A 25,123-nucleotide genomic window follows, 5' to 3' on the forward strand; every position below is an offset into this window, starting at 1 on the left:
TAAAAAGACCCTGCATGAGCAAAATCCATTTCACCAGGCGGTAGTGGAGTGTTGCCAAGCTTTCCTCCTATATATGTCTGCGTCTGCACTCCCCCTGCGGCACGAAAGAATGCGGGTGTAAGTGAGCACCCATGCGCCCGGGCCTCCCTCCATTAATGAAACTGTTAAGTTTTTGTAACACGTTGCGTTTCTCACAGGGTTACTGCATGCTGGGTTTTTCAATCAAGTCAGCTGACTTCTTTTATCCCAGAGGCTTAAATCTAGAGGCTTGGGGGTTTGGGGTTAAAAGTCATATTAAGCAATGGTATTGGTTTATGTTTGTGTATGTGTCTTTCTTCAGCGTACTAGTAACAGGATCTGTCTCCTTCTCCAGCCTTCATCTGGACACAGTTAAGAAGCACAGACGCTGCTAGTTATCACAACACTGAGAGAGCAAGATCACTAATCCAGTGCGCCACTGGCCCTGCGCTCTGACCAAGTTAAACCTGACCAAATAGAATCTCTCACCCACTCCCACACCTCCCTGCAGCTCTGTGACCCCAGCAGACTGACAGTTTTCTTAAGAAGAACTGGTAATAAAAGTTATATCCCTTTAGGTCAGGTCTTTGGGTACCCAGGTGTAATTAACTGCCTGACACAATCAATACCAGAGGTCATTTTTGTGTGTGTCTGTGTGTGCGCGTGTGCTTGTGTGGATAGGAAAGGATAATTAAATTACCTAACAGCTCCATAACAGAGGCCACATGACGTTAGATGTAGATTATGAGGTTTTATTGAGCTTTAGCTGCGACCAACAGATGATTTAAGAATAAAAATGAAAATTTTTGGCAAACAGTCAGCTGGCAATGGTGGAGGACAACAATGACCGCAACTCGATAAAGCACTGGCTGATGCAACAGCTGAGCGGATTTAAAAGTGTGTGTGTATCCATAGCTGGGGGAAACTGTTGGTCTGATGTTTTAGCGCCATTTATCACTAAAACACCAGAGGCTTTGTCAAAAGGAAAGAGCACAAGATGATTTTTCGTAACGCACGTTCAGCATACACACTTGAGCGCTATTATGAATGCGAGTGCTCATGCAAGAGATGCAATGGCTGCCTGAGTGTGTGTATGAGAGTGTGTTTGTTTATAAGCTCGTACCGCGCTCAAGCCTGATCTTGTCAGACTGACCTGTGCATCACCTCAAACGACAGCTTAATGGTTGTGTCCTTGCAACTGTGACAACAATCTAAACATTCCCTGGAACACTTCTAACCACCCCAGAGCTTCCCAGCAGCCCCAAATCACTCACATATGGCCTAAATACAGGGCTATGTGTGTAGCACGCTTGATAAAGCCATGAGGTGGTATACCGTGTGTCTATTTCAACCTGCTCAGGGAGACATTTAGTTAAACTTCTGCTGAATTAGAATAATTGGATTTTGTGAACCCTTCAAGGACAAAAATGAGCTTATATTCCCTTTATAGACACTTTATCTCAGACTTGAATGGTTAAGTTAGCTTTAAGGAAGAAGCCTAAAATAAAGACTGATGATGATGATATGAACAGAAATGAATATGACAATGATTGTCTTATATTTCACTGTAAATTGTGCAAAGATAAACATAAATATATGCAAAGTTTTAATTTAGCATAAGCAACACGTTTAAAAGGTTAGTTCAGGTTAAAAGAAATAGAGAAAAAGTTTTATGACTGTAAAACCAAGTGGTAGAAAAAAAAAGTATCCTAGAGAGGCTGAGGCACTCAGAAGTAAAGATGTGGAGAGTTTCACCACTCTGTAAAAGGCTGCGTGGGCAAGTAGCTCAGGAATTTAAAAATACTGTTTTACAATGCAAAATTCCAGAAATTTGGATGATAACACCACCTACAATGAGATGTTTTGCAGACTATTCTGAGATGTGTGTGAACAAAGTATGAGTAATATTAATAAGAAATTGGTCAGAGAAAAGATCCACCGATGTAAGTACATTAAAAAAAACCAGACAATACTGCAGAGGAAATCCCAACACTGGCTCAGCAGCACTTCCAATGACCACTGAAACAGTTTGTTGCTAAATGCACAATATTCTATTTTTGCAAAGAAAAAAAAAAAAAAAAAAAAGAAAACACATCAACGAGATCCAGAAATACGACCCCCACTGAACTAAATTCATGGATGCTGCATGCAGTTAGGGACCACCTCGCTTGAAAGCAACATATACGACAGCATCCGTGATGGCGCACAAAGCACAGGTAACTTGCACACCTGTGAAAGCACCATTAATGCTAAGTGATAATGTAATGATTATGGGGCAATACACTCTAAAAGGGAACCTCTTAGTCTTTCAGTTCAGATGTTTTTGTTGCATTTCTCAGTCTGGCAGTCTGCCTTTGTCGTTTCAAAGAGTTCACTAAATTCGAGCAGGGTGCTGCAGTAGGAGGCCGCTGTTCCAACGGGTCTGTTTGTGAAATCTCTCCCTTTCTAGATATTTCACAATAAACTGTAATCAACTGTAAGTGGAAGCATTTGGGAAGCAACTCAAGAGTCAGACCATGTAAAGTTACAGAGTGGGGGTCACCGAGTGCTGAGATGAACAGTGCACAAGAGTCAAGTCTTGAGTTCCAAACCTTCTGACCGCAACATCAACGCAAAAACTGTCGGGAGCTTCATGGTGTGGTTTTCCAAGGCCAAGCAGCTCCTGTAGGTGTTAAATGAAGGTGGTCCAGTACTTTTGTCCATACAGTGGATGCTGCAATCCAGCCATCTTTTTCAAGAAAGACCTTACTTTTTTAAAGCAGTTCTCTGGAACCTGTTTTTACTGAGTCGTGTTAAGTTCAACTCTGTGCTTTTGTTTACATATCATTTTTGTCTGTTTTTGATTTGGTTTGACCATTACACAACTTTTGCAGTCCCACCTTTCTGGAAATGGGTTCCTGGCATCAAAACTCACTATGATCACATGTTTTTTTCATAATTCAATCAATTTCTGTGTTCCAACATTTGACAATGCCTCTTTGTAAAAATTTACGACCAAAAAGAATAAGGTTAAAATTATTTTTCACATCCTTTTTTTGGTATATTCCACATAGTGATCAACGTCTTTTGGAAAAGTCTGCATTTCTTTACATAGTAAAATAATCCTCTGACAAAATGCTAAGAAGGGAAAGCCCGAGATGACCAAACTACAGAAGAAAAGACTGAGAAGCCACAGTCCTGCACCCCTGTTACTGAGTGTAGGTTGTTTATTCATAAAAGGAAAACTGAATGAGGAGACGAATCCCACAAAACCTATAACACCCTGTGTTTCTCCTGCACTGAAGTGCTCATCTTGTTTGGCAGAACCAGTGTGTTTACATTTCTGCATTTGTGTGTAAAAGCATCTGAAAAACTCTATGACATATTCTGTTAACTGCCACTTCGTTTCAGCATGAATCCTCTACAGTTTTGGTGAAATCAAACAATTAGACTACCTGTGTCCCAATTACAATTTGGAAGTATGCATTTCTCATACATTTTTAAAAATGCAGGCTTATATGTGAGCTGATGAACCACAGAGTTTGCTGGTCCATGTGGTGAGTGTCTGTGTATTTTAATAGCACTCTGATTGGACACAGATGGAGGCCAACACGCAGAGCTACAGCAGAAATCCATGTATAATAATTCTGAAATGGAGAGCGTTTGGAGAGAGACAGGGTAGACTGAGATGAGAGGTTGAAAGAAGGAAAGAAAAACAAGTTGCACGAGAGGACGCCGAATGAAAAGAGATGGCCTCCTCAACCGGCAGAGAGGAGGGGACACTGAAGGCAGGAAAATATGTGAGGTAGTGTGGCACAGTTTTGGTGTGCACATGTGTGCAGAACTGTGTAATTCAGCTGCCTGGCCGCCAGCCTTGACGAGGTGATAAAAGCTTGTTTCCTATAAACACTAATGATGTTCATTAGCGGAGACCTGAGGGGGCCCACGGGGCAAAAGAGAGTGACTGCGTTTGTGTCAGTCAGTCTGCGTGTGCTCTGGACCTCAATCCCATTAAAGTGGCTGTTATAAGTACCCATCCTGGGTCTAATTGTTGGTGTAATTGTCCTGACCCAAGAGGTCCAGTGGTATTTCTGAAGCCTGCAGCTCAACAGGCCTGACAAGTGCTCAGTGATGCCTTACTGCAAACTTGCACCTCACAGCAAACACCACCAGATTAACCACCAGTGCTCTTCCAGATCCTTCTGTATACAGATTAAAGCATCTAAAAATTTACACAGTAAACAGATTACGAGCAAGATTTCACTAATTAATGCACCAGAAGCTGCCATTAAATTTCTAATGGTGCCTGAATAATTGCTTCTTGTTAAGTGGGCCCGCACAATCTCCTCATCAACCTGTAATTTGTACCACGCCACACAAAGTAATGGGCAGTGGTATAAATGTGGTATGTTCTATCCCGTCAAAGCCAGAGGGAAGGACTGCTCTGAAGACCTTATGTTCAACACAGTTGCAATCTGGACACCACATTTACCATTTTCCTCCTTCGGCACCCCCTTTCACTAACACAGGGCTAAATTAAAACCCCTCCGATATGAAACAAAACCCCCTTCCCAAATCCCTCAGCTCCACTCAATCCAGCTGGAGGGCTCTCTAAGAGGCAGACCAAAGGTAGAGGGTTGGTATGTGCTGAAAAAGGGCAACTAGTTTAGATTTTCTTTCTTTTGAGCGAATGTGATGAGGAACTAAAAACCGAAACCCCAGGCGTTTTTCAAGTCATTATCATAATCTCCATGACAGTAATTTCAGGAAGACCCTCTACTGGTTGGGGCAAATCATTCCAGGTAACACATTTGGATGAACAGAGACATTTAAAAGCAGGGGGTTATTAAACTGTCAACAGGCCAAAGGAAATACATACCTCTAGCGGTGAATCACAGAGAAATCTCTTGAACTGTGGAGGAAAGCAGAGGGGGGGACAGAGAGAAAAACAGTTAGCTCTCTGGGTTAGCAGCTCTTTTGAAAAAGGCATAAATGAAAACCATACATGTCGCCTTTGCTGTTCTATATAACTTATCCCTCCCTGTTTTCTTTCTACTCAGGTGTCACATTTCAAATGAAGCCCTCCATTCACTACGGGGCATTAAAAGGAAAACTGTATTTATACAAATGAAAACATTTACCCTATCAACTGCAGCTCGCACTACCAGGGAGGACACCGTGACAGCAAAAATAAGCAGTGCTCCCAATGTCAAAATAGTTTCTCTCTCATTTAAAACACCACACCAGATATTGATTACTGGGGTGGGGGTGGAAAATATGTCATTTTTCTTCCATTCTCTCTACCATTTCCTGGAGTTCATTTTTAGCAGTGGGGTTGAGAGCGGTGTCCATGTTTAGGTCCAAAACCGTTTTGTAATGACAACCAGAACGCCAAAGTGGTGACTGACAGATTTAAGTTTACTCAATGAGCACATAACACAGACCCTTGCTCATATTTTACAAAGACATGCTACAATCCAGCTGTGTCATTCGTTTGCAGATATGTTTACCTTGGGGTCCACTGTTTGAGGAGCAGAACATAGATCTATATCAGCACCAAAGTATTGTAAACACGGACAGTGAGGGTCCAGATGTGATTCCATAAACAACGATACACACTGTATTGCACAATGACCCTTATCCGCCAGCAAATGCATTTCCATTGATAATTATTTTGTGTTGCTTCTGATTCTATCCAACCAGCTAGTGTTTGAACACTTGTTAAACGGTGATACTAATTTTCAGTCCATCTGATTTGTGCTGAAAATATTGTATTTTGTCATTATGACTAACTCGTATATCAAAGTAATCTAATTCTTTATATTATGTCCTGAAGAATAACAGTGTAAACAAAAGCCAATAAAAATTAGCACTTGCAATTTTATTTCCATCAAAGTTGCTGACAATGAAATGAGACTACTTATTTTGTTTTTATAGCATCTAGACTGACTGAAGGCTGTGTTGGCCATTTAAAGACAGATTATCTGTCTTTGCTTATTATTAACACGTAGGTTCTCTAGGAGTTGCCAGAATTTCCCAGAAGCGCACCAACATGCTCTGCTTGTGAGTAAGTGACTGAGTATGTGCACAGCAGTAAAGCTAGTAATCGTAATGACTGCTCAAGGCATGGTTCACTAGGTGGGGCAGTGCTGGCTTTAGTGCACCTCGCAAACCCAGCCAGCAGCCTGAGCTCATCCAACAGAGTGTGCGTTTCCTCCTGCATCTGCCACAGTGCTGGTGACACTAATGCAGTGTCACCAGCATGGGAGATGTTTTTGGCAGAGCGCAGCGAAAGGATGATGAACTGTCATCCGTCATTTCCATTTTGCCTTTGACTGACACCAACAACCATTTTTACCATCTTTTAAACTCCCTCACTTAAACTGGACTCTCATCAGAAAAATGACGACATCCATAAGAAATTTAAGTCGTAAAAATAAGCAAAAACTTTAAAACGAAGGATTGCAACAAAAGGAAAGACTTAAGCATAAAGCACTCAAAACAACAAAACTATTCATGCATTGCAACGGTGCACACAGCTCTTGCAGAGGGGTGTTGATGTGGGCTATAAAATTCTCACAAACCTTGTCCCCTGCGGTGCTGAATACTACAACAAGATGCCTTTCCCCTGGACCCAACCTCACACCAAGATGAAGTGGGGATGAACAGAAATCTATGGACTGATGATTCTCACCCTGCAACTTCCCAAATATTAGTGGAACGTTACAGTCTCCTCTTCAAAGCCACTACACAACCCCATAAGCTTAGGTTGATCTTTGGACAACACTGCATTTCTACACATTTTCCCCAATTCCCCTACTAAACAGAAAAGTATTTTGCACAGTTTTTTTTTTTTTTTTTTAAACATGTTCCAACAGAAGTGCAATGACAAGATCTGTTGAGTCGACAATGATCTTCGCTCATGCAAAAAACCCGCCTGTCAAATCCCCTCGCCTGTGTAGCCATGCCAGTAGAATGTAATTTTCCACTCCTACCTCTGCAGTGACTACTGCTCTGCCAGTCGACAAATTACCAACAGCAAAGACTCCCACTGTGCAGTACTGCTGAAGGGCATAAATGAAACTTTTGTTAAAAACTCACAAAAAAAAAAACTCAACTAAATGGTTTAGCAAGTGAACAACAGCTGCAGTTATTAGATGACATCATCTGTAGAGGCCAAGCTACAACGTGTGCAAACGAGTGTGTGTGAGAGAGAATCTCACACTGACCTTGTGGTGAAATCCTGATTTGATTAGGAAAATATAGAAAATATACGTGTGATCTTTTACTCATGTATGAAAATTTGCATATGTGTGTTTTCTGAATACCTCCTGTCCCTCTTTCTAATTCTTCTTTTAACCAATAGTGCAGTGTAGCTGTGTTTGCCTGAAATCACTCTCCTGGAGCACAGCAGGGTTGACCCCCTGTTTGTTCTCTGACAAACAACAGCTCTGTGAGTCTGACACACGTACACAAACTCGAGTGGGAGTGCACTCACTTAAGGCATGAATACATATGAAAACAGCTACTCCTGTGCTTCCATCTCTTAATACAACAGCACATCAACTACGCTCTATTCAGAGCAATGACTGAACACATGGAGTTCATCACTTCCTCTCAAACTCTCCCTTTCTTACAGCAAACACTCATCTGTGTACGATTAGGAGTGCAAGAAGCCGTCTCAAACACACACACACACACACACACACACACACAGATTGCACATAAACACACGCATCTGCTTAAGCCTAATTGCTACTTAGACCTCTCGTCATTGTGCTCTGTACTCTCTAAAATTGTACTGTACTTATTTGAGCAACAAGGTTTCACCCTTTAAATGTCTAACACTCTTTTTTTCCTTCACAAACATGCGTCCCTGTTCATTTTAAAAGGCGTTCAAAGCAGTTCCAGATAATACAAGGAACTGGGTGGACAACGGCAATGTGGTTTAGATGGTGTTATTGAATGTCTCTGCTATGCATAACCATGTTGCAAATAGCTTTGACATAGTCTGTGCCAAAATTTCAATCATTTCTTCCATTTTACAGATGACTGTTACTGCCATGTCTCAACTTTTTCCATATATTTTTCTCCAAGTGTCTTGGTAAAAGTACTGGCCATCAAGCAGAGTAAATGCAGATTTAACAGGGTTTGTTTTCTTGAAAATGAAAGCCACATGTGCAGGAACTGAGAGTCATGGCTCAGCACAACAGTTAAGACCAATAAGTGCCAGCGAGAGTGTTTGTATGTGCATGCATCTAAATAATTGCCAGTGTGGGCTTCAACTCTGTCAGGAAACAATGACTGGACGTGGAAAGAAAAACGTCTGGCTGCCTTTCACTTGTGGCATGACAGGAAATGCATACATCCTAAAATAAACAAAGCAATTACCCTCTAGGACATCTTACTGTCTAATGATTGAACAATCTTGGCAAGGTAGTTCAGCTTGCACGCACACAGAAGGTCTCCCATCACTTTGTTCAAACATAGGCTGACAACAATCTAGATCCTATCCTGAGGGAATACTTTAATGGATTAATAAATACCTAAACAAATGCTAAATGGATCAACTTCCTAAGTAGCAGCAGCAGCAGGCAAATGGCATTTCACCAAAATGTGCCATCAACAACGAATTTCCCTTATTCAGGACAATAGGTGGAGGGAGATGGGGGTGGTCTAAGATTCTGGGAATTAGAGGAGTTTACCAGGAGCTTGACGGGCAAGACAATAAAATCAGTAGTGTTATGGGCTCGGGAGTGGGTGTCACAGTATTCCAACTAGGGGGAAAATAAAGTCAAATTTGTTTGAGTGGGAACAATTAAGGCCTGGTCTGTACATAAAATTACTGTAGCGCGACTGGAGAAAAGAAAAGTCATCAAACCACAATCGCTCAGGTTCAATCAAACATGCCCTGGACTAGCTTTACTTCAGCCGAAGATAAAAACGTGTCCTAATCGAGCAGCAACTTCAGGGGTTGAAAAATGAAGCCAAAGTGGATTTTACAAAAACTGCAGTTCCTCCGGTGACCACTTGACACAGGCTCTAAATCTGAGTCAATCCTCTAGACCAGTGGTTCTCAAACTTTTTACATCATTCCCTACATGGCAGGAAGAACAATGGCAGAAAAGCCTAGCTGCAATTTTATTTGGATAACAAACTCATTCACAATGAATCCTTCAGTAATTTTTGTTTTAAACAAACAACTTTTATTTCAAAAAAATATTTGTAACTTTTGTCACTAGACTGCTTCATTAGTCTGCACCACTTATTCAAAAAAGCAACAAGTTAAACAGAATGTGAACATTGCCAAACATGGAAAAATAAACTTAAGTTTTAGTCTTATAAAAAAGGAATCTAGAAACTTGTGAACAGAGATGAAAAATATCTAATTTAGTGAGAATTTAATACTATTCACTCTTAGTGGCTGCAGTGAGCCTGTTTTTGACTGCAGAGCTGTGGCAGGGCTGAGAGGAAGTGGACGCACCTCAGTGGCCTCCCCAATCACGCCTGCTTAAAACAGAATGAACTAGGGCCGGTTGTTGTTGTTGATGTGTGTAGGCTATAGCCGAAAAGCTGCAGCCGTGTGTGTAAGTCGACAGCTGCAATAAAGAAGTGTACTGAAAAGTGCGAACATGTGGTTGATGATTCGGAAATTATTAATGTAACTGCTGCGAATTTCTTTGTTCCGCCGTAAAAGTGATTCCAATGTTAAGCATTAGCTCCGCATGACTTTTCTGCCAGGTAACCTGCGTCCCACCAGTGGGGCGCTCCACACACTTTGAGAACCACTGCCCTAGACTGTTTATAAGAAATTGATCAAGTCTGTAGTATCACGTATTCTTTTGTCTCACTGTAAAATGGCAGCTGCCATGTTGTGTTTATTTTTATTGTCATGTCTTTTTGGTGCATGAAGAAAAAAAAAAAAAAAAACTAGGAAGCTTGGTTAGCAAGATCCAAAGATTGTACGTATCACACAGACAAGGATAGCTGCTACCCAAGTAAAAAGTAGGATCATTTCACTCACCAAAAGTGGTTGACTAGCTGGCAGCTGCAGGTTACATTATGACCAAATGATTGCCAGGTAAAGCAGCGACACCCCTGGCTTTAAGACTTTATAAACTTTTATCAGATGAGTTAAGTTCAGTCCCAAGTTTTCAGAAAGGGGTAAAAGAGCTACGAAAACATAAAATGTTATTTATGTCACGCTATCAATTCTTGAACACTGGAGTAAATGGACGAAACACCACTTCCATACAGGGATCATTTTTCAAGCCATGTCAGTTGGTTAATCCCAAATATTCTCCCAGAAGAAATTAACTTGTTTAATGTTTTAGACCCTGTATCTAATCCCCCCTCTTTATTAGATGCATTTTTTTATAACATACTTATAATTAGGAGTGTGGTGCATTTGAGTGACAGCTGGGTGCTGACTAGGTGTTACTGTAGCTAATTTGATTCACTGAGCCAGATCTCTTGAACATGTTTGTGATGCCGTTGCATTTTGGAGCATTTTTATTGAAATTATCTCACCAATAATATGGCGTGCTGTGAGGTACAGCCCATCCAAGAAGCCCGCCCTCCAACTTCTTGTACAAACATGTTTCTGGTCCCAGTGCCACAGCCACATTTCATACATCTTGTGGTGTGAACATGACTTATGTCCACCATACAGACTTGCCATGAAGCACAGAAAGCAGTGTATTCCACACATACTCTCATACTAATTACAGCCCATATAATAACTGTGTTGTTACAATCTAAAGCGTAGGCATCTCTCTACCACTCTAAACTACAGATGTGAAGGTAAATTACAATTAATGAGGCTGCATTTGAAAGTAATTACCTAATCTTATGTGACCCTGGGCTTGTACACTACACATGTGGTTATCCAACGTGGAAAACCAATAAAATAAAAAAACTTTATTTCTGGAAACTCAACAGACATCAGAGTTTTTAGCACAACATTTTCATTTTCTATTTTGAAGATATTATTAGTCTAATTCTTAAAACTACACTACAGTTATTACCCTGAGCTAAGACTGTGCACAAACACATGCGCTCTATTGATAGAGCTAAGGTTATGGCACTAGGAAAGAATCTGCCACAGTCTGCCCAATCTGACAGCTTTTATTATTTATTAATTACCTTACTTTTACAAGTTGGAGAATTCAGTAATTTACTGCGGCCTGCTGGCAGGAGGGGGAGGAGGAGGAAGCCATTTTTCCAGCCCAGAGGGACAAAAGGCCCTCTCAGGTTGTCCAGCAGTTTCTGCATCCTGACTAGACTTTATTTTCTCTTCGTTTATTGATATAGAACGTGGAGAAACCTGGTGTGTATACATATAATTTAATGCGTTTCATTAATTATTATCACTGCTTAGGTCAGGTTTTATATTCACAATGATTCCTACTCATTCACTGCAAAAAAAACCTAGGAAAAAACTCTTTTCATGCCCTTTTATATATTTTACAGTAATTTTATAATATGTAAATTTAAAAATTATAACACAGACAAAATTTTTTATGTTTTTACAAGGTCCAGTCAATGTTCTGGTGATGAACAGAATAAATTTTTGTAATCCCAGTACACCCCCGACTATTCATTTAGACCACAAAATCCCCAAAATACAGTACAAAAATGAATATTGCTGTTACTACTACTAATTGTAAGACAGTATTTTCAAAGTGCCTGTTTTATCTAACAACCCCTGGTTTTAAATGTGTTATATAAATAAAATTGTACTGTATTGTATGTAAAAGAAAGAAAAAAAAAAAGTCAAAAAGCAGCAAGAACGTTGAACGAGCGTGTGCAGCAGCTCCCAACCAGGTGTGGAATAATAATCATGCAGTACCTCACTCTCACTACATTCGCTGGGGTCATCACCATGAATGGCCATCTGGTATTGGGCGTACAGCGCTGCCGACTGCTGATACGACGCCATGAATTGAGGGTCCTCAAAGTTCACTGGCACTAGCCTCACCTTCAAGCACAGGGTGTTGGGGGAGGGGAGGTGAAGGGAGGTTTTACAACAATAAACAATGCATACGAGGACAGTGAGCAGCTAGAAAAGGGAGGGCGGAGGACGTGGACAGTGCTGGAATCAACAGTGCATTATGTAGTCACTTTGGTATCATAGCGTTGGCATCAGTCTCCTAGCCCTTGAGAAAAGCTGGTAACACAGCACTTGGTTACTGGTTTATTCAAATCAGATTGCCGGGCACACAAATATCAGCGCAAGCAAACATTCGGCATCTAGGAGACTGATGGTGTATTTTCACAGCAATAACGTAATGAGAAACTTGAGGATGAGGCTAGTGCACCGCCCAGCTATTACCACAGAATGGCTGAAGAGGACTGGTAATACCAGACTGAACCCAGCGTCAGTGCGTGCGAGGTCCAGAGCAGCAGAAGCCTGTCTGAGTGGATCATCTAAGCGGGACGTGTACAGATTCTTGTCCAACACCGCAGACTCTCCTCAAAAAGGTAAACAAGGTTGAACTGAACGCACGCAAGAAAATTAAAACCACACAAACACTACGAGCTCCAGTTCCAAATTCAAATCATACTCTAGTTCAGAAACTGAAACTATCGTGAGGGCAGGGTGACAGTAGACACAGACAGGGTAAATGTGTGAAGGTCGGGAGGGGTCAGCTGACAAACTACCTCAACCCCCAAACTAAAAACAGCTCAATACTAACGACCCGGCTGGCTGACCAAGGGCCAAGTCAGACACCTGGAGAAACACCGCTCTCAACCCTGGCGTATGGAAACATTTTCCCCTCCATTTCCTCTCCCTTTGACTTTCGCATTTATACAGATACCCTCTCTTTAATACTAGCATGTTAATTCACTTTCCCCATTCAAGCAGATGCTTAAGACTATTTAACTTAATTCTTGTTTCAAAGTTCCAACACAAATTATTTATCCATTCAAGTCTAATTCTAAAAGTTCACAGTGACCGAACCCAGTTATACAAATGCAATGATGCTTAAATGATTGAATTGAATGATATTCCTGTATGAATAAGTACAAAAATGGAATACATCAAAGCCTTTTATTTCCTTTCTAGGTCCCCACAATTGTCGACCCTCTCCCTCCCTCCCTGGGTACCCCTAGAAAAGGTTGACCTATGCCTCCCACCCTCTGACCTGGCTCTCGGTGGGTTTGTCAGGAGGGTCCTTGTGAATGGCCATCTGGTAGAGTTTGTACACCTGGTAGGAGGCGTCGAAAGAAGCTTTGAACTGCGGGCTAGGGGGATTGGAGCGCACTAGCCTCACCTTCAAAAAGAATATGGGCAAACAAGAGTTAACAATAAAATGTAAGAAGCAATGAGAAAAGTATAAGTGGTTATTGAAAATGCCCAATTAAGAAAAAAAAAAACTAAAAATTAAACTAACAAAACAAAAAAAGACCATAAAGGGAAGAAAGACTAACATAAGCACACCCTCTTAAAACCATCTTTTGCAAATAAATCACAGCACTTACAACTCCTAAGATATCATTTCATTTTAATCAAAGGCTTCTTTTCACCTACGACAGCTGTACGAGACCTTAAGCTCAAGTTGTAGTGAATCCTTTGGAGAAAAATCTCATTTTATAAAATATAATCTAGCTAATCCAATCACACACACAAATATCTTTAGTTTTTAATAGATGTTTGTGTAAGATGTGGCTTCATGAAAGTGGGTGTGTTATGTCCATCTTTCTTGTGACACAAGAATCATTAACATATTTGCTAATGTGCTTTTTGGGATAAATGGGGATAAATGGCGGAGCATTTCTTCAGCTCTGCCATGTCATCAAAAGCATGACAAACATTAAAACCACAGTTCAGGTAACCTAGTATAAGAACACAATTAGGCAACCTAAGTGGCCTAATAAGTTATAATAGGTTAATTTTTTTTACATACAATAATGACAGGTGCATAGAAAAATTATGATGCATCAATCACATGTGTACTTATGAAGCAGTGAATCCAACTAGGCATATATGATAAGCTCAAACTTCAACAGAGAAGATCAGGAAAAGTCTTTGATAGAAAGACGGGGAAAGAAAAACTGACCAATGCTGCTAATATTAAAAAAAATGAAAGGATCCTTCTCTCATCGTCCGGCCCCATTTAATTAACTGTCTCCTCATTTTGAAGCTTTTGTTGGCCACAGAGGCTGTGCCATATAAATCCCCTGGAAGGACACGACAGATGAACTGAACTTGGGGTTTGTTTGGCTTGGAACTTAACTCTTAGGTCTCTCATATGAACATTTGGCATCAGCATCCTTTAGTCAAACAGAGATGCTGAACGTCTCAAGTTTGCTCGTCTTAATATTGTTCTTAATCTGGAGATATACATTTTTGATAAGTTCAAAAAAAAAAAAAAAAAAAAAGAAAAGAAAATTGGGGGAAACTCGCACCACTAGCAGACAGCATGGAAATGAAATTTCCAGTTCTCAAAACAGACTTGAAATTCAAAACCAACTTAAATTGCTTAAGAATGTTCAAATAAAGCCAAACAACACAACTGCACTTTGTTTAGCTAATTAAAATTTATTAAAGAAAAGTGTTGTATCTTAATGATATTTTGTCATGAACCCTCAAGGCCTTTCTTTGCACTGTTATAAGTAAAAGGACAGACGAGAAAACTGACTGCCAAACCACTGCATATTAAGTAATGGGATAAAAGAACATCTATGGAAATATGAAAAAACTGTAGAGGCTGTACACAGGCACTCTTAAGGGGAAGAGCAGTTCCATACTTTGCAGAGGTGCCTGAGGGGATTTGTATCATGTTGTCACACTGACCCCAAGTGGCGGCATGCAGAACCCGGCTGCACTGCATGGTCATCTAAACTCGTCTTCCCTGTCCCTATGACTCATCTCTCTGATCTGCAAAAGCAGTGAGCTCGTCCAAGGACACAGAATCAATCGTAGCAAAAGAGAAATATAAACAATGAAGATTTGCAGAAAGCGACGGTGATCTTATAGCAAAGCCAAAGTGAAGATGCTTAATCACCAAATTTCCATTTCCACGTTTTATATGGACCCTGCAAGGTTTTTTGTTTGTTTTTTTTTTTATGTATCCTGCAGTGTATTCTCGAGTGTGACATCTTAAACAGATGTGTTTATGAAGAAACTGAGCTTGACTACACTTAATTGCTCTAGTGTAAACACAATAATCATCTGGCACTGGTGTGACAACACTTCAGGATCAACACAAGACACATCCAACTGACAACATCAGAGTGATTTGCTAAACTGCTAATGATTCAAAATGTTCCTTAGCCAGAAATCTGTTGCAGCCCTGCTCTATGTTGTATAATAATAAAGAGCTAAATGGGTCAAGTAGAAGCCTCTCCAAATTGTATGACTTGTAAAATATAATTAACCTCCATTTGCATCGGATAACATTGTGTGCGGGGCCTCTAAAGAGAATTGAATTATAATTCCAAGCAAACAAATGAATCCAACTGAAAAGAGCTCTCTAGTCTCACGGGGTACAGAGACAAAAGACAGACACTGCCTGGTTCATCACTGCATCTGGCTTAAATCTTGGTCAAGACCAGGAATGACGTTACTCTACCAACCTCAGATGGAGGTTTAGCCAGGGATCTCTCTTCTACATTGTTCTCCTGCCTGCCAAAAGTTCATTTCCATGTCTTCTCATACTGGCTGAGCTGGGTGCTGTGGTTTTAATGTCATCAGCAGAGTAATGCAACCCATTTCGTGTGGTGTGCCTGTCATTTGGTTGAATTCGAAGTAGGAAGAGGTGGTTTTTCCACTCCGCTTTGGCTAGCTATCCTATCCGTACACATAAACACATGTGAAGTCACTGGAGCTGGGGAAGAGCTCTGTGAGACCAAATGTTCGAGCTAGCTAAGTCCAAACATTACAAAGCCTGAAAGCTAGACTAAGAACACTATTTCTTAATGACAGAATCATCAAAATAGGTTAATGATTATTTAAAGTTACAGAAAAAAAAGAGGAACAAAAGTTTGCTCCACAATATTTTTGTTCACCTCAAGGCAATGAGCAGAGTTTTCAGGCAATGATTCGCTGATGAAGTCTTCCAATGTTTTTGATTGGTTGTTCTGACTAGGAGTGGGTTGGTTAGGAGAGACAGTGGAGGAAACGCCGTCGCCATTTTGCCTCATTTGTTCTTTCTGAAGACGCCGCTCTTTCCTCAACTCTTTGGCCTTCCTACACAGCGGGCGGCTAGGATCGGCTCCATTCCCTGCAAGACAGAAGGAGAAATGTCAAAGGTTTCCTGAATGTGCATTATCGCTTTAATTTTATGCAAAGACACGGTGAGAATATGCCACGGACGTAAAAGATCCAGTTTAAAAACTGGACTCGGGGAGAATGATCATTTTCAGTTTCAGACTGCTTTTTCGGTAAGAATAAACCAAAAGTAACAAAGGCTTTAACTTTGAGCCGCTGTAACCGATGAGGCTCAAATGTGGGGCAGAATGTGTTGGACCATGTATGGGTATGGGACCAAATGGGTTACCATGCTTGCTTCAGTGAAAAATCAAAGAGGACTGAGGTAATCACCATCCTTACCTCAGTAGTCTTCACATTAAATCATTGCTTTGGCAGCCATGAAACAATATTCTATGTGCTACTGGAGTCAAAGTGATGGGCAGCTATCGCATGTTTTTTGAAAGTTTTTTTAGGCGATAACAAAAAAAACCAACCTAATAATAAAAACAATCAGGTCTGCTGGTGTGGGAAAATAAATGAGTGGACCAGCTCATCGTACATCGCAAATAAAACAACCCACGCATTTTTTTCCTTCTATCAGCAAGACTGACAGAAACAGTTCCTGAAATTACTAAATCTCTGCCTGTCCCTTCTTCTCATCCTGCTGCCCCTCCTCCTCGTTCTTCTCCTCCTCTACCACCACAACCTCCTGGGCTCTTGCCAAGCCCTTCAGCTCTCCGGGCATCCCATGTCAACAGTTTACACGCCCACATCCTGTTTGAAGCAATAAGGAAACGAGAGCCGTTTCCTGCTTGTCATATTGCCAGCTGCCACCATCAGCTCATTCACCAACTCCCCCCTCCGGTGAGGTCACAAGGAAGAGAGAGTGAGCGAGAGATCCTGATGCCTGATCCTGACAGAGGAGAGAGAAACAGATCCTGGCCAAGAATCACTCACAGCATTCAGCTTTAGCTGTCTCAAGGTCCTGTGTCTGTATGGCAGATTGCATCCTGTCAACAGTAAATACAGAACTGAAGCTATGCTATAAAATATGCTAAAAACATGAAATGACATTTGCAGTGCATAAACTAAAACTAAAAAATATTTTTGTATTTTTTATTTATCGCTTACTGTGTTCTTCTTCTAAATGATTTGTTGTCAAGTCATCGGGGGCGATAGGAGCACATAAATGTAGTGACTAAGAAAATTAACAGCGTAATATTTAATCTCAAGATTGCCACATTAGCGTTTTATTGGAAATGAAAAGCGGTGCGAAAGGAAGTTTGCACTTGCAAGAAATCACCTCCGGTATAAACAAAGTTGTGGCTGTGATAGCGTGGTCACATAGTTTACCTCTTTCAGAATAAACAAACCAATGTCAAGGAAGAGTGGTCACGCAGACAACAGGAACTACAGCCTGGACCGAGTTCATCACACTGACTCAACCACAAACACAGCAACCCTTATCCATGATTACTCTGTCCATGTGCCTCTCTCTCCCAGTAATTACACTCTCAGCATCGACACACACTTTCTCTCTTAGCCTCACAAACACAAAAAACCAGGTACTCCCAAGGACAGGATATGCAGCTGTGGTGAAGATAAAGTCTGACAGACCAGTTCCTGTGGAAGACAGATGCACTTTCTCCAGCAGTTAGCGCTTCATAAAATCTATGACATTCTCTATCCATGCTTCCCCGAGCACACATATGGCTTTCAGAAGATACACTCAGTGTAAGCTGTCTAGAAATGTGAAATACTGCTTTCCTATACGTAAACATGCAGCACACAAGTCAGAACTGATTTACAGTGGTTGGAGGATACTGTCGTCTCTGTTCTGCGTGTGCAGTGGCATTTATTGCAGTGTATAACCCTTGAGAAACTACCAACTTAAACTCTCTGCTGTAATTAAAACTGGTTCCGCTTAAGTTTTTGGTAACTGGAAACTCCCCAAAGTTATAAAGTGCACTAGTCATAAAAGTAGAGGAAAGAGAGGTCCAGCTGTTTTCTGCTAACGGTGAAAAACATGATCGCACACGGCTTCAATAATGTTGAAATCTGGGCTCCGGGGAGGCCAATCCATGACTGATAGTGTTCCAGTGAGTGGTGTTTACAGCGTTAGTATCGTGCTTGACATCATTTTCCTGCTGGAAAATGAAGCTGTTCCAATCAGACGTTGGATCAAAATCTGGTGATACTTTTCTGTTCATAGTCCCAAACCATGACACAGCCTCCACAAATAGCTGTAGACACTCACTTTTCCATCTCATTCTTGACCTACTTCTGTACATACTGACGATGATTTGAACCAAAAATACCAAATTTGGATTCATCATTCCACGTGACTTTTGTTCACCGATTTTCGGTCCAATTCTTGAGTAATTTGGCATACCTCAGCCTTTTCTCCAGGTTTCCTTTAAAAAATGGCTTCACAATACCCCCGCCTCCACGGAGACCATTTCTAATAAGGCTTTGGTGAACAGCAGTGAACAACTGAAGGCCCTAATGCATCTCTCAGGTCCTGTGTCAGGTGTTTGTTGGATTTCCCCCCCATTTCTTAAGGAAGTTCAGTGTGTACTGTTCTCCTGCTGTAGTTTTTTTTTTTTTTTTTTTTTGGTCTGCCACTTTCTCTTTTTCCCCCCTAGTTTTCTCAGGTTTTTGGTAAATGTGGTAAAATGCTCACCTTGTTGGTCTAAAAATCCTATTTTATTCTTGTCAAGCTATATTATCTTTGACATTTTTCATAGATTCACCAAAAAAATGGGAACAAATTATGCGTTTTCATTACCAAGTTGTTGATCTTGTGTAAAAGCCAGACTGGTTCACCCCTTGAGTTAAGTGCCTTTCTCATAATCATTGCATGATTTACAAAAATTTTGCACAATAATATTTCTCCAACATCCTCTCTTGCCTTTTAATTAATGATGCTGGATGGCGTTCTCATCAGAGTTGGAAAGGAAAAAAAGCAGCTGAAGCCTGAAACATTAAAGGTTGTTAAAAACGCCACTTCCTCTGTCTAATGGGAGTTTATTATCTCTTCCCTATAAGTGTTATTAATTCATTATTGAGGGGATATCCTGTGCTGGAAAATAAGGAGGAGAACATAGACAGATAATTCCAAACCAGACACACACTCCTACGAAACAGTGAACATACAGTGCCCTCATTCACCAACATGCTGCAGTGTGAAGCCTGGTTTACAAGGTGAACAGTGACACCTTCTGGCAAGATCTGATACTTCAGTTAGTGCAGAGCACAGCATGAGGCCACATTGGATACAGGACAGCATAAATTTAAGCAGAAAACCAAAGAAGCCATTAAGTATTAAGTAGAAACAGCTAAGGATTCCTCGATTAGACACAGGTGGCTTATTATTAGCTTAGTTGTAGTTGACTACATTTAAAAAAATTAATAAGTAATCATGTATTCAAATTGACTTAGCTGCAATGTTTAAAAAAAACATCCAAATTAAGTTTAATTGCTGCAAAGAAATTCCAAAAACACTAAAGGGAAACTACTTATATAGCAAGCCAGGATAAAAATTCACCACATAAATGCTACATTAATACTCTGTATGATCAGTGCATTTTTAAGGTCTGTTTCCATTGTTTTTCTGGTGGCAGGATCTGCTTTCTGTATCTGAAGTTCAGTGTTGACAGCTCAGCATCTACAGTGAAAAAACAACGCTTTGCTTACAGCTTTTTCTCCCCTGTTGTGCTGACAGCATTTTCAGTTAAAGAGCATTACTTCCCTCTTTGTCCCTGACAAAAAGTGTCAAGCCATAGCTGTCACTGACAATCAAACTGTTTGGAATCCCAGACTGATCTAATCCCGTTCTTAGGTCCTTCCTGGAGTAGACTGTGGAGACTCGGAGCACTCGGTACAGATGAAGACACAAAAATGTTTCACGTATTTTTGTAACCTAACAACAACGCAGCTTTCTGAGAAGAGCTCCAAGACTGAAAGCACATAACCCAGAAACCGGCCTTTCCAGTTAGTGGGTTATTAAAACAAAGAATAAGGTCAACGTGAAATTATCCGCTTCGGTTTCACACTTACTGGGAAGCTTCATTGCATTGATGGTAATAAATAATAACACCCCGTCAACTCGATTAATATCACCTTCAGCCCGTTTATGTGTGAGAAGGTGCACACGCAACAAAGCCGAGAGCAGAGAGAGGTAAAAACCCTGCACTACTTATTGCTGAGGCTTCATAGTACAGCTGCTTGAGCCGTTCATATAGGGATTTATGTCATTGTTTTAAAAGTTTAGTTAGTTTAATTTTTTTATGATCACTGCCGCTCCAGGTTTAGATTGATAGATCACATAGAACAGAATGAGCTAACTAATTATAGTACTAACATAACTTTTTTCTCCCCCCGAGCAACGGCAAGTACAGCACTAGTTTAGATGACTCCTACCTGGTTTGGGAGCTGCGGATGTTGTTGTCCCAGCCAGTACAGACACTGGATCATTTTGTGATGTTTGCGAGCCTGTAGGTGTGGCATCTGCTGCCTCCTTCTGAACTTCTGTGGTAGATGGAAACTCTGTAGCATCCTTCTGAATGTCTGCGAGAGCGGTGCACTTTAAATGTACGTTCCTCAGTTCCTGTGGTCCTGCCTCTTCACACACCGAGTCCATTGGCTCACCTATAATGCAGGAAATCAATATCGCTTACACCACACAGCACACTGTAAATTTCCCTTCTCTTCTGTTTTGAATTGAATTCGTTTTTGAATTAGCACCCAATGCTAACTGTACTTTAAACCAGGGTGCTTACTTACGCCTGATCATTGACATCAGAATATGACATTACTGATCTGCAGTCATGCACCAGGACTGCTCTCTGTGACATCCTGCAGTTAAAAAGCCTTGCTGCGAAGGGGACTCTGATGAAATGTTATGTGCACAGTTTGTGAGCTTTGCAACTGATGGAGCTCTTATGAGCTGATAGAGAGGAACAGCCATACTCCTGTGTAAACCCATAAATCTCAATCTGCCTGCTGTTCGCAGCATCATTTATATCAAAACCTGTGGTCCATGAATACATTACAGACTCAAGTCATTTTCACACATTTATTAAGTTTCAAACGCAAGTCAAGCCTGTGTAGTGCTTCACACTACAAACTACAACACATATGCAATCGCAGAGCACTAACTGCTTAAAGAGTATTGCCATTTTTTCCACCAACTGTACACCAATAGAGACTATGAATTGATGTGTTAATACCTCATATATTATACATACCTGCACAATCTTCCTGCCCCTTTTGCAGCTCCCCTTTGGATATAAATCTGTTCATCTTCTTCAGGATTTTCTTGTGGGATTTGGAAGGCTGGAATTTCAGAGCGTGGCATCTTGAGAGAGGATACAAGGTAAAGGTTATTGGTTGTTAAAGCAAACATTTAATTAACGTATTTTTTCAACATAGATCAAACAACCCTTGTGTATTCTAGGTTTTTTGGTCTTATCAGATCTTAAGTTACTTAAAGCATGACTCATAAAAGGAAATTTTGGTAAGCAAGTTAATAAAATTACCTGATGGTATACTGTGGACAGCATGTCTTCTGCATTATGGGTTTGTAAACATACTTCCCACTTCTGAAAATGAAAACATGGACAAGATTTGTGGGAGAAAAAAAAAAAAAAAAAAGTATGACAATAAATTATTAATTTTTATTTGAAGTAGTCACAACTCCATTTTTAAACTGAATTCAGGAGAAAAGGTTTCAAATGGAAGCAGGAAACCACTGGCTGAAACCAGGATACTAAGTAGCTACTCACCTTCTCCATCCTCGATCTATGAGGTCTTGGTAGTCTTGTACTGTCATGGTGTGGGACCACATCCCTACAATCAAAACAAAACAAATAATTAATCAAATTGTTTCCTTAAAATGTATAATTGATTTAAATACAATTTTATACATAATGGCAATCGTTGAAAATATGGCAACAAGCCTAGGCAGTGTTATGTATGAAAAGTCTCTTCACCTTAAGCCCAATCAGGCTTAAGGTCATAAAAGTGGTAACGCCTTTTCTATTATTCACAAAAAGCGAAACGGACGGGGAAGAAACTATTAATGAGATAATACTTCTGTGTTTAAATTGATGATAAAACTGAACCGGAAACAAGGAGAACGAGTCAGGCTCTTCACAAGTGAGTAAAACTAAAACAGCTGTGATACGAGGTATGTATACAAACAAGGCATAGTCTGTCAAGAAGTTGAGAGCCTTGTGGTAGGTCCACATTTTTGTTCCAGTTTAAAACACTGTCTCCAAAGGGTCATTCCCACAGTACTTTAAGGCCCCAATGGAAATATACAAATTTATCATTTGTAGCCAGACCAGATCCCTCTTCCCAGAGCCGAGGTCTGAGCTCTTCCTTTCAACTTTCAACTTTCCTATCACTCTTGGAGCCTGCATAAACAAACGTAAGCTTCTATTGCAAGAAAACAATCCATTTAAATTTAAAACAGCCGAGGTAATTAACGGTTAAAAAGTTCACACAACACACACCAACCTCTCAGTCGAGTATAATTTCCTATGTTCCAAAAAAATTATGCTTAGAGTCCAAGCAAAACTCCACTGGTGAACCACAAAATGACAGATGAGTCTCCAACAGACACAGTGGCAAGACTGCAGGCTTTCTTTATGTCTGACACACATCACAACTTTTCACAGGACTCTCTGTAGCACTGTGAAAAACTAATTGCACCTTTATTGTTTCCATAGGATCTAGGGTGAGAAGTAGCAGTCAGGTGCTGCTATACAAATCACTTGATTAAATGATCATCAGGAAGTGTGACCAAGGCTATCAAAGCAGAGATTTGGGCAGTTTGCTTGTCTGGAGTGTTCAGGTGTGTGTTAATTGTCCCAAAAGTGGAAGTCTCAACAAATTCATCCCAAAGTCGAAAAAAAGGCAAACAACCAAGAGATACATCTCAAAGTCTGCATCCCTCAGTTAATGTGTTAAATGTTAAAGTTCAATACAGTACAGATAGAAAACCACTGAACATGTATAGCTTCTTTGGAAAGATCACTAGGAGGAAGTCTCTTTTCTCTAAAGAGAATGTTGCAGCACAGCTTATGTCTGAAAGTTGCATCTGGCCAAACCACAACACTTCTGGACCAGTGTCCTTTGGAATGATGAGGCCAAAGTGGAAATATCTACCATAATGCATAATATTAGCATAAACATATTAGCGTAAACAGCTCATACCAGCTGTCAAGCACAGTGATGGAGGGGATGTTTTGCAGTGGTGTTTGTTTTTTTGCAGCCACTGTACCTGGTTACTTTCCAATCACTGAGCTGATTATAAACTCCTCTGTATACTCAAGTATTCAAGAGGCAAATGTGAAGCCGTCTACATACCAGCTAAAAGTTGGTAGCAATTGAGTCATGCAAAGCGATAAGCAGCAGAATGGCTGACAAAGAAAGAAAAAAAAAAAAAACATAAAGGCACTGCAGTGACCCAGTTACAGTCCAGACCTCCAAATTCAAACGGTGTGGTGGGACATTACAGGGGCCTGGGTATAAACTAATGACAGCAAACTTCAGTGAACTGAAGCAATTCCTCCAAAACAACATGACTGAGACAAAATCATATCATTTTTCTTATGGAAAATGATTCCTTCAAGTTACTGCTGCTACAATATGATGATTCTACAAATGAATCATGACATGACCTTAGTTTTTCACAGGTCTGCATGAAGTTCCTGTGAAAACTTTCTAGACTGTATGTCTATACAACTGAATCACCATCATAAATAAATGTGTAAACAGTATGTCAAAATCTTTGTTTTTTCTTATGTTGCATTATTCAAATCATTGTCCCCCCCTGTTACATAGATCTTCAGCTATCTTATCTGTCAGTGGTAAAATAAAGAGCACTGAAATTCACTCTGTTTAAAACCCCAGAGAAGTTATGCTTAAATACAAAAAGTTTAGGGCCTACACATTTAATCTCTCAGATATTTCTGGCCTATGACTGTAAAATGATCACACCCTCTGAAATTGCAGAAATGTCCCATTCTCATATACATGTGCATTAAAACCAATAATGAGCATATAAAATTAACTTAAAAGGCTTTAAATTATGCTGATTAATTAACTCCTTTTATTTGAACACAATACATGTCATGAAAAAGCCCTGCTAATTTGTTAGGCAGGAATCATGAGTCTAAAATACAAAGAATGGATTCCATGTGCAGGCGGGATAAGAGTACAGTGGCTCACAGCACACCTGGAGTGTGTTTTCACCACTCACACCAGATCCCTTCTTCAGCCTTCACTCAGGCATGACAGACACAATAACACAGATGAGAGCAGATGTTGTGCTCTTGTTGTGAGGAGTTGCGTTTGATTTGTATCTGACAACACTGTTGATAATATCACTGCACCAATCACACCAAGGGAAAACATCGTATGACGCACCTGTTCAGAAAAGTCTACAGTACAGACGCACTACTATTATATACATAATCCATGTATCTACAGCATAAGATGTTTCACATCTTTCCAGGAAAATAAAATGATGCCAGTGAGAATATAACATGACCTGCATCCACTTCCAACCCTGTAGCACTGTTACATAGTTACAAGAATTACACAGGTAGTAAAGTCTCCCTTCTTCACTGCAAGCTGTCGTATCCATATGATGTAACAGGAACAGATTAACACTCTTATCTTAGATTAGACATCAGCTCTTGTCTGCAGGCGATGTGCCCAGTTGCTCATTGACTACACTGGGACCTCCCTAATTATAGTCAACCTGTCTCAGCCCCGCTCAGATCAAATCAATGACACCAGTGTGTCCTCTTACTTTCTCACACAGTTTTCATTTTTGTGTGAAAGTGAGATCTTTTAAAAAAGTAAGAGTAAAATGAATCGCTGCATCATCGAGGCTCATTTTTACTAAATATTCCA

General features: G+C 40.4%; 1 protein-coding gene across 4 annotated transcripts in view; it reads right to left on the reverse strand.

Annotated features, from left to right (window-relative positions):
- The window catches only part of ate1 (arginyltransferase 1), a 51,780-nt gene that overhangs the window by 25,688 nt on the left and 969 nt on the right, over positions 1 to 25,123 (reverse strand). Inside the window, exons 2-9 of one of the 4 annotated variants that reach the window (XM_084947932.1) lie at positions 21,982 to 22,045; positions 21,736 to 21,798; positions 21,445 to 21,554; positions 20,618 to 20,845; positions 16,012 to 16,226; positions 13,146 to 13,274; positions 11,849 to 11,977; positions 4,877 to 4,909 (exon numbers count right to left, since the gene is read on the reverse strand). In XM_084947932.1, coding sequence (XP_084804058.1) covers positions 4,877 to 4,909; positions 11,849 to 11,977; positions 13,146 to 13,274; positions 16,012 to 16,226; positions 20,618 to 20,845; positions 21,445 to 21,554; positions 21,736 to 21,798; positions 21,982 to 22,045 — 971 coding nt within the window. The remainder of the gene's footprint in view (positions 1 to 4,876; positions 4,910 to 11,848; positions 11,978 to 13,145; positions 13,275 to 16,011; positions 16,227 to 20,617; positions 20,846 to 21,444; positions 21,555 to 21,735; positions 21,799 to 21,981; positions 22,046 to 25,123) is intronic. The other 3 variants (XM_084947930.1, XM_084947928.1, XM_084947931.1) reach the window with 3 other exon arrangements.

The sequence above is a fragment of the Perissodus microlepis genome, chromosome 13 (genome assembly GCF_051167445.1).
Source record: "Perissodus microlepis isolate ML-2025 ecotype Zambia chromosome 13, ASM5116744v1, whole genome shotgun sequence".
NCBI classification, from domain to species: Eukaryota; Metazoa; Chordata; class Actinopteri; order Cichliformes; family Cichlidae; genus Perissodus; species Perissodus microlepis.